Consider the following 10,452-nt stretch of genomic DNA (forward strand, 5'->3'; position numbering starts at 1 on the left):
CAACATTTCAGTATCGATACTTTTTTGAGTATCGATACTTTTGACAACCCTACTGGGAGTGTGTCCATGGTTAAAGTTTTAGCCTCTTCTGTGATTGAGTTTGACATCAGACGCAGCTTTTTTTTTATTTTCTTAGCAATTAAAGGTAATTATAGCAAATCAACTGTTCCTTTGCAGGCTTTTAGCTAGGACTATTTCATGGGGTGTACTCCTTGGTGTATCACTTCTTTAGACTTCGCGAGGCATTAGGGTTTCTGGGGGATTCCTCTCCTAGAAAATTTTGAAATTTAGACTGACTTTAGACTTGATTTAGACTTTTTCCTGTATTTTGAGGTGGAATGCAGCTAACTTCTTGTCTTTGTTATAACACTACTTTTTCCTGATTATGGGAAACGTATGCTTGACTGGAGGTGGAAATTTTTATAAGGAAGACATGAGATCGTTTTTAGGTAGAATATTATGTTTCATAGGTTAATTCAAACAATCAGAAAGTGTAATGCTATGTTCACACCATGATTAGAGCATCAAAAAAGCGTCTGCTGTTTCATTTTTGATACCTGTCCGCATTAAGGACGTGCCTCAAAAGCATGTGTGAGGTTCCTGTAGCGCGTCCAGATGGTTGTCCGATGCTTCTGCAGCTCCTGTGTTTACTGGCAGAGAGCTGCTTTGCTGTTTGCTGCGATGAGTGAGTAAAAACTAGTTTTAATATATATTTTTATGCATCGTCTGTTTAGTCAGTTCACCCAGAACTGTCAGCAGGTATCAAAATTTTAAGCTCATTTAGGCGCTGATAAACTGTTTCAGAGGAGTGATCATAGCGCTCCGCATCAGCGATGCTGTGTCTGTCTCCCTGTCAGCTCCTAGATCAGTTTCTCTGATTGGTTGACGTGGCACCTCGAGCAGAAAAAGTTCAAATTTTCCCAACTCCGACATCTGCTGCTGTTGAAATTTTTAACATTTGAACAATTTCTGGAGTGGAAAGCAAGGCTTTGCAAAGCCGTACATTTCAAACACAGGCCGTACAATTTCTACTATTTATATTAAAGGGCATACAATGTAGACCCGTACACTTTGCTGGCTAAAAGTCTGTTCCTTTGGATCCTAGTGACCTTTAATAACTGGTAGCTGGAAAAGGAGATAATGGCAGAGACAGAAGGGTGCAGTAAAAGGCAATGGGTTGGGAAACGAGCCGTTGGCGGCAGGGGCGACTTTAGGAATTTTGGGGCCCTAGGCAAAGACAGGCAGGGGCCCCTCTGAATGGAGAAGACAACACATCAAAGAGCCCCATTCTACAGATAGAGAAATGTTAATAGAATAGACATCCATTATCTGTTCTAGGTTTTGTTCCTCTCTTCTTGTCCCTTTTCTTCTTGTTTTCCTCTCTATGTTTTGTACTCAGCTGACTTTTCATGCTGTCTCTTAAGGAATGAAAGATTTTTTTCAAGAACTAAGCTCACTGAGCTGATTGCTCCTTCCAGTGTTTCCAAAAAGGCAAAAGTAAATAACCCAGTCCTTCTTTTCACTGTAGACAAGCCATGATCTGCTTCTCTGTTCTCCATTTTTCATTTGGATGAAATTATAGCTGCATGAATCATGATAGCAGACAAGATAGAGGAGAGCAGGAGGCGGGGTTACCAATCTACTCGCTCTGGAGAGCAGAGTTCGCTGCTTTTAGATGTTGTCTCCAAAGTCTCCAGTAGCAGAAAAAAGTCGCTAGATTTGGCGCTAGGAGCTTTTTTCTTTGTTCTGATGGCATTTTAGCCAAAGGATTTTATCAAAAACATAATTAATGTGCACAAATAAGGAAAAGTTGTATTAACCATACATGGAAACAGAGTTTTATGGGGCCCCCAGGAACTCGGGGCCCTAGGCAACTGCCTGGTATTGCCTAATGGTAAATCCACCCCTTGTTGGTGGCTGCATTGGGGAATGTTATCTCGTTTAACGTTGTTCCTGCTACCACTAAGTCACACATAGCTGCCAAATCAAGTGTTTGATAGTAGGCACACAAAACAGACAAAGGGAACCTACTTTTCTGGAACAGGCTCCCAATCTTTAGCAGAGGGAACCCAGTCTGGGAACACCCAGCTGCTGCAGTGCTCTTCCCGGCTGAAAACACACAGACATGCAGTTGGACAAACCTGCAGGTCTTTATTTTCAAACTACTTCTCTATGCCAAGATGCAGAACTTCAACACAGAGAGAAAAGCCACTTACAATTTCCTGGTTTTCTCAGCTGAGTCCGTCATTGTCTGTATGATATTATTAGGTATTCCTTTGATGGGTTTGCCCTGTAAGGGTGCAGGGAATAAAAACACAGAGTGAATATGGTTTTAGTTTATTATGCCTTTTGATTGATAATTCATGATGAAAGCTAATTTTCTAATGTTCTACATCCCTTCAGCTCTGCTTATAAAAACAGACAAAAGAAAATTCTATTAGTCAGCAAAAATCTTTTTCTTGGCCATCTAACTCTATATTGTAGTGAGATTTATCAAATTGATCAATAGAGACCCAAGTCTTGAAATCAAAATGATATCTTACACGGCCCTTGCTGCTGTAAAAAGCAGATGGAAACCTTCTGCCATCTCTCTCCTCATCCCAAAACTCTTCCTCTTCCTGGTCGCCTTCATCAGCCTCGTCCTCTTCTTCGTCTACGATATTCGGAACAAAGTCTTCATCGTCAAGAGCGTCGATGTTGTCCCGTTTTCTCTTTCGGCCTGGAGTTCAGACACATAGATAAGAATCCTACAAAGTTCTATCCTCTAAAAGTTACCTTCATTTCTTCCTATGTGATTTTTGAAAGCTGCAATTTCCATCTATAGATGCGTTTCATCATCGTTTTACTGTTTGCTTAAATCGTAAAGGTGGGTTTTTTGACAGTGTCTTTCTTTAAAGGAAAAGTTCAGTCATATTCAGAATTCAAACTTCAGAAAGTGCTTTAAATATGAAATTATTACCTTCTGTTCAATAAATGATAAGTGTTTTAATTAAGCGTAATTTTAATTTGAATGTGCTTTACTGGAGGCATCCATGTTTGTCAAAGAACACTACTGCCACCTACTGGTTTGTGACGTCATGGTGCGGTATCAGCTGTTGATCAGGTGCTAGTGCTGTATCTGGTGTTTGTCACAACGCGCTATTATCCAAGTCATCTTGAAAACATTCTTCTTCCAAATGTTGGCTACATATTACGTGTTTTTTATCTGGCCAGAGGTTTGATGGCAATGACGAACCCGTCCGTGGAGGAAAAGTGAAATAACTAATATTTTTTTTTCACTTTTATACGATGTATTACAACATCCAACTGCCATGCACAAGGTCATTGTTAGTTTAACTATAGCTCTGGTGAATTAAAATGGTGAAGTCCTCTCAAAATCTAATATACTACATGCATGGCTAAAAGGGCTTGGGATCCGCGTTGCATTGTATGACGTGGCGGCCATGTTGATGGCTACACGAACATAAACATAGCTCTGATACAACGTTGTTGTTGAAAGAAGAGACGTAGAAGTAGAGAGAAAAAGATTTTAAAATCCCGAAAAGCATCTGGAATTTACCGGGACACATTAAATAGAGGAGCCACGGACCGGTATGTTGACAAAAATCAGCATTATTAATAATTTGGATCCATATGAAGTTCCAAACAATGAGTGGAGCACCGATGAGTGAGCGCCTATACTTCAAAACAGTTCCGAAGTCCTTGGAGTCTCATGTGCAGTTCATGAATGGATGGGTTCAGGAGCTGCAGATCATAAAGCCAGCAAACAGTGGGAACACAGTAATCCGTACGAAGGTAAGCTGTGATCAGACGGGCTCTGGAACCTGCTAGTTTAGCAACTGCTAACCGCTAATGCTAACAACCACTCACGCATGTAATGTACTTTTAACTAGCTGCTATGTGTTTCAAAGGTGTAGTTAGTAACATTAACTGCCAACCCTCCCTAAACCCTCCGGGTTTCTCATCTATTTGAGCCTTTTCCCGCTGGCTCTCTCCCGTAAAAGATCCCAACTTTGAAGGAAAGAAACAATGTAGGCTATAAAATAAAACCATCTTTAACTTACCAGAATGAAAATGCAGGGAATAGACCATCATTGACATCGGGATACTGTGGAAAGTTATGTTCGGTCGTCTTACAGCCGCGATCCAAGCTAGCCGACAACTCTTTGGGCGTTTCTCAATTCAGACGAGATCGCGAGTACGTACTCGCGTTCTCGTCAAGTCCGTTCTTGGCGAGAACGCAGGAAGATCGGACTTGACGAGAACGCGAGCATGCTCGATAAAGAGGGCGGGGTGAGAACAACATCCAGGGATTTGATGCGGTCTCGATCTGGCGTTCTCGAGAATTGGAACGGTACTCGGGCTGAGGCTGATGATGTGTCACGAGTACACGAGCACACGAGAACGCTCAAGAACGCATATTGAGAAACGCCCGTTATCTCTGACACTTGGTCTCCGTGGTTGCGCTTTCAGGCAGGAAAGCGGTGGAAAGTTAACCCATTTTCTATGTTTTTCCCATGGCGATCATGTGTTGTGCTGTTACAGCCCACAATACAGCAACGGTTTATCATGGTTGAAATCAAGTTAAGGTGAAATTAATCAAATTAAAACACGGCTGAGAGGGACTACAGTATGCGGTAGTCATAGGCAGTAGTATGAGCAGCGGTAAAAGAGGCATTCAAGATGGCAGCGACGCAAAGTAATTACGTCACGACGCCCAAGCCCTATAGTTGTTGATATGTGTCTAGTAGTTCCCATTGATTTTGCTTGTAAAGTGGGGAGAATGGAGCTAGGCTTACCGCACCGTGACGTCACTGCTGGAAGATGTCCGGAGCGAGGTGTTACTATATTTGGGCAAAAATGGCCGCTCCTAGAATGAGTGATCGCAACGATCCATTGATTATTCCTTGCTGACCGGACCTTTCCTTCAACACTGGGTAAAAAATTAATCTATGAAAGGCTAGAGTGAGATTAAAACAGAAGCTATAAGGCGAGAGATCGAGCGGCAGGTGATGCAAACAATGAAGACTTCCACTCTACCTTTTTTGGAGCCTTTCTTTTGGGATTCTCCTTGCTGCCCAGAGTCCGGTTCATCTCTGGAATGAGCAAACGCCTCTTTGGCTAAATCGTGAAGGTATTTCAGCGCCCTGGAAGATTTTTTGGGGTTTTGTTTATTGCATTAAGGTTAATGCAGGTATAATTGAAGCCATTGAAGGGAAGGAGGCTAGATCTTCATATCTAGATGCAATATTTTAGTAAAGAAAGGCTAACAGAACACGTAGAGTTTTATATATTTCTACAGAAGCCACACTTTAAATATGCAATAATTCAAAGTGTATGTTTCTTTAAATGCATATTTTAGACTTCATGTAACTTACACCTTTGCGGCCCCTCTTCTGCGACGGCCCCCGGATTCAGGCTCCTCATCAGGTTCTCCTTGCTCCTTTTTATCTGGTGGATCTCTAACTTCCTCTACAGGCTTCTTTCTGACATACTTTCTCTTTGGCTTCGGTGTCCCATTTTCCTGCTTGACTGAATTTTCTGCACCTCCAGTCTCTGTGGTTGGGGGGTCTCCATCAGCAGTGACAGTTAGAGACGGCGAAGCCGTCTTCACTAACGGTGTTTTTTTGGATCTTCCTCGTCTTTTAGGCGTTACTAATGTCTGTACCACCGCATCTGGAGGGATTTGTTCTTTTTCTCCGTTTGCAGTCTCTGTTGGAGGTTTTTTAGTTTTTCTAGGTTTTGCAGGGGTCTTTTTAGGGGGTACACCTTTTTCCGGTGACTTTCTGGGGGATTTCTGTTTGACATTTTCAGTGAAATCCGGTTCATCTAAATACTTGGGGTTTTTCTTCCGTTGCCGTCCTTTCGAGCTGGGAGATAAATAAAGAGACTGTGATGGCTTGTCTTGCCCTGCAAGGAGAAAGCATGTGAGAATGGCTTATATATAATGGCATATATATATATATATATATATATATATATATAAATCCAAAGAATTTGACAAAAATAAGACTTTGCAGATTTTTTTGTTGTAAATATCATCAATCATTTATCCTTTTGCTTATACATGTCAGCATATCACATACAATCCCACTGAAATTGGTGCATTTAATGTTAAAGAAGTTCAAATGGTGATATATATAACATATTTATACAATCACATAAGAAAATAAAACCTAACTGGAAAGAGTGTGTTTCTACAAACCTTTTCCTGAGACAACAGGATCCACTGGCTCCATGTTACTTGAAGGTTTCCTCTAAAATTTTCTTCATGTATGAAACTTTATTCAACGTCTATTAAAAGCACACAATTTTAGTTAAAGTCATGACACAGAATTCAATAATATTGCTTAATTTCCTTGATTTTATACTTAAAGAGCTAGAAAAACAAGTGAAAATAACTATAATGGATGTAAACTAAAATCTATCCACTAATATACATAGGTTCCATGTGAATCCGATTCAGCATGTGAGTAAAGGACTAGTTCACCCTTTTAATGTGACTTCCTTTAAATATCAGATACATTTTAAATTACTTAGATATTTCAGATTCTAACTGAAAGTTTATTAAACGTAGTTGAGACAGCGATAACTATTAAAAATACATTAAGAGAAGATAGAAACCAGATGCTAACTCTAGCGTGGTTGAGGGATCGTGTTCCTGTCACACCAGACTTCGTTGAAAAAAATTAAGTTTACCCCTATTTAGTAACTGCAGAGTTAATACAAAAAATACATTTTTAAGAATCGGTAGCAAACATTGTCTCACTCTTTACATGACTTCGGCACACTTTATATGTAAAAAAAGATAAAATAGAAAGTTAATTCAGTGATAAAAAATAAAAAACTCGGTTGATTTCTAACCAAGTCAGCGTCTTTTAGCTAACACACAAAGCTAAGCTAGCTGGCTAAGATAATAGCAGTGTGTTGTGCTACTTTTATCTTGGTACTTCTGAAATGCACCTATTATGAATGTCACGATTAAAAGGAAATCGTGCCTGATATCTGGACTTCTACCCCGGTGGCAGAGCCTGGAAAGCCTCGCAAAGAGCTCGGGATACCAGACTCCGACCAGACGGGATCGAAACCCGAACATGGCACTCAGGAAGAAATCTACAGAGACTGACTGACTGCCCACAGCAAAAATAACTGAATATTCTAGCTCATATTATTTAGTCTGAATGATAAAACTGCAAATACCTCGATTGCAGGTCCTTGTACTTTTGAAAAATCAAACCAAAAATATCCTTACATCAGACCGCCATGTTACTGTAGAAGCATGGAGATCCACACCGCCCCCTATTGGTAAAATGTTGAATTACAATGGATTGGTTTCCATATTTCTAGTATCTGACTGCTTGTAAAGTTTTTGTTTTGTTTTGTTTTGCTTTTTTATGACAAAGATAATGTCTAGTGATTCTGGACAAAAAAAAAACAAACAAAAAAAACAACAACAAAAAAACAAAAACAAACAAGAAACAAACAAACAAAAAAAAGAACAAGAAAAACTTGAGCCAGTGCATACACATTTTGCAGCTTTGCCACTAAATTCTCTGTTGAATTTTGTCTGGTTTGTCTTATTCTAAAGCATAATCATATGATCTAAACCCTTCCACTGTAGCTTTTGCTGTCATCTTTAGATGATCAAACTCAGCCCCAGTCACACTATTTTTGGAAGCCCCTGTTTCGCTGTTGCATCTTTTTCTGATTAAGTGCATTTAGTTCTCTCATGTGACCTTTTTGCTTGTGAAAAACTCTAAAAAATAAAAACATTGGCTTTATCTTTGTGACTGTAGAAGTGCATTACATTACATTCAGTCATTAATCGTGGCAAGCTACATGGTAGCCTCAGCTGCCCTGGGGCTCACTGAGGCTGCCGTACACTGGCACCACCAGGTCCTCTGACCTCCATCAGTAGGCAATGCACACTGAAAGCCAGACCCAGGGCTCGAACCGAAAACCTGACAGCAGGGCAAACTCCTCCACCTGACACCATTGTTTCTGTATAATAGACACAATGAGCATCTCTGCAGCCCCTCCAAAGTTACCATGAACTTCTTTCCCATTTATCTAATCAATATATCTTTGCCTGGCCTTTAAGTTAAGTGGTTGGCCATCTGAATACATTTGCACCAATACTTGCAATACCTCCTATTTTATTGTAAATATTTCCATCTTTGTTCAAGGTTTCTGCTGTAGTTTGTATACATCTGCCAAAGAAAACCTCAATAATTATTTTGCCTTAAACACAAGCTTTTATAAATATGAAATCTAATATTTTACTAAATCCATTTAAATGTGCCAAACCTATTTTGCTTACTTGGAGTTTGCCATTTAACATTTTTCAACTACTTCCAAATTTAACATTATGTGTATAAGCTCATCCAACTTGTAAGTTTTTCTTTTAAATTTTATTCTTTGAGGCAGACACCCTTCTACTTTAACAGTGGTGGCAGTAGCTTCGGAGACAAGATTTTGCCCTGCAACCCCAGGGTTGTTGGTTCAAGCCCCGGCTCTGGCTTTCACTGTTGCTGTGTCCTTACCTTTATTGCCTACTGATGATGGTCAGAGGGCCTGGTGGCACCAGTGTAGGTTGGGAGTGTATGGGTGACTTGAAAAAAGCACTATATAAGTACAGGCCATTTAACATTTTAAGGCTCAGCTTAAAAGTTTCCTTTTTGCTAAAGCTTATAGTGAGAGTGGCTCAGGTTATCCTGAGCTATCTCTTTAGTTATGCTGCTGTAGACTTAGACTGTTGGAGGGACCACTTTTCATCCTTCTGCTTCATTCTATCTATTCTATTCTATAGTCGGCCTTAGCAGATGGCCCCTTAAACTAAGTTGTGCATTGGTTCTGCTGGAGGTTTATTCCTGTTAAAAGGGATTGTTCCTATCCACAGTCGCTACTAGCATGCTTGTTTTGAGGGATTGCCTTCGAGTCAACGAGTCGATGTAATTAGCTGGTTTTCCTTAGATAGAAAACTTTGAACCAATCTGATTGTATGATCTGGTTGAATTGCAATTAGTGCTTTGGGATGATGTATCAATGTGCGAATTGGCGCTATATGAATAAACTAAATTAAATTGGAAAAGAGGTTGGATTTGCTTACTGCTGCACCAACTGAAGAGTAGGTCCAGTTAGCAGGAAAAATCAACATTCATTCGCAATATAGATTTCTTCCTGTGCTTCCTGTACTTTTCAAAGCTGTGTAGAAATGGTAGATAAATATTTTATTACTGCTGATGCCATGTTTTATTCCCATGGCAACCAAGGTTGTAGTTTGGGACCAGACCTTGAATTTGCAAGTCCCAATTTTGATTTTAGGGGCCACTTCAGTTTTTTTTCTTTCTTTATGACTTGATTTTCTTTGAATTTATCTAAAAGTGAAATAAAAAGACAACTTGAAGAAGATGGCTTCAATTAGATTCTGCAGATTTATCTAATAAATCCACCTCTGATGGACTAATTTTCAAAACATACCCAGTTCTAAACAAATATCTACAAAAATTGGAACAGTCATTATTATTCACTTTACATGGAAACATAATAGAAAAGTATAAGTGTTTATGATCTACAGAACTTGGTCAATAACAGAAGCTTATAATATTAAGAATCCAATTAATGAAACAAAAGAGGATGAGAGAATCAGCAATATTTTAAGAGGCTAAAAGAAAAAATAAACTTCTCTTGAGGGGATTACTGAACTTTTTACAACACTAAATGATGTGTGAAAGTCACAATGAGAGTTTTGTCTTTTTAAAAACAAAAACCACTAATAAACATTCAAAAATAATCAATGGGAAACTGACTCAATCAAGACTCGTGTCTTTAGTTTGGTTTGAAAAGAAGTGTGCAAACGTCTAAAAACAACAACATCAATACATTTCAACAGCTGAAAAAAATATCTCTTTTAAACATTAATTATTGTGCTTAACCACAGTGGTTTTAAATAGCAGATAACATAAACATTCATCTAAACTCTAACAATAATAACAGGAATATATTAGGAGAGAGACAATAAGAAATCTGAATCTGAAACAGAAAATGTAAAATATTATTTTCCCCCTAGAGATGAATCACAGTGGAGATCATGCATCTAAATGTTTTTTTATGTGTTGTTAAAAAAAAAAACACTACATCCCATTTTGTTTTATTATTTAAAAAAAAAATCGGCTAACTCTTGATTATGTGGATTTATGACTTCATCTAATGTAAGGACAATATTCAGAAAATTAAACTAATAATATTAATCTGTTTTCTTGCTTTTGATGCTGAAAACACTGAAGCCTCAAACATGATTTTTTGTCATTAAAATCCACACAAACAGAGATGTATACCTAATTTGTGGAGATAAAAGTCTGGAAAAGTCTATAACTATTTCCGTGTAACAGCTTTATATATAAACCTAGTTTTTTCCACACACAGAAAAGCTTTTTGCTTTTGGAAACACAG

At 38.8% G+C, this 10,452-nt stretch overlaps 1 protein-coding gene across 1 annotated transcript in view; it reads right to left on the reverse strand.

Moving 5' to 3' along the window:
* Window positions 1-7,300, reverse strand: part of gtf3c2 (general transcription factor IIIC subunit 2) — a gene marked incomplete at its 3' end in the record, with an annotated part of 46,256 nt that extends 38,956 nt beyond the window's left edge. The window contains exons 1-7 of the mRNA XM_015392997.1: window positions 7,201-7,300; window positions 6,206-6,294; window positions 5,379-5,910; window positions 5,041-5,147; window positions 2,544-2,719; window positions 2,217-2,290; window positions 2,032-2,109 (exon numbers count right to left, since the gene is read on the reverse strand). Of these exons, the coding sequence (XP_015248483.1) occupies window positions 2,032-2,109; window positions 2,217-2,290; window positions 2,544-2,719; window positions 5,041-5,147; window positions 5,379-5,910; window positions 6,206-6,239 (1,001 nt within the window). The remainder of the gene's footprint in view (window positions 1-2,031; window positions 2,110-2,216; window positions 2,291-2,543; window positions 2,720-5,040; window positions 5,148-5,378; window positions 5,911-6,205; window positions 6,295-7,200) is intronic.
* Between the last annotated feature and the right edge of the window lie 3,152 nt (window positions 7,301-10,452).

Source organism: Cyprinodon variegatus, unplaced genomic scaffold, assembly GCF_000732505.1.
Source record: "Cyprinodon variegatus isolate N-32 unplaced genomic scaffold, C_variegatus-1.0 Scaffold619, whole genome shotgun sequence".
NCBI classification, from domain to species: Eukaryota; Metazoa; Chordata; class Actinopteri; order Cyprinodontiformes; family Cyprinodontidae; genus Cyprinodon; species Cyprinodon variegatus.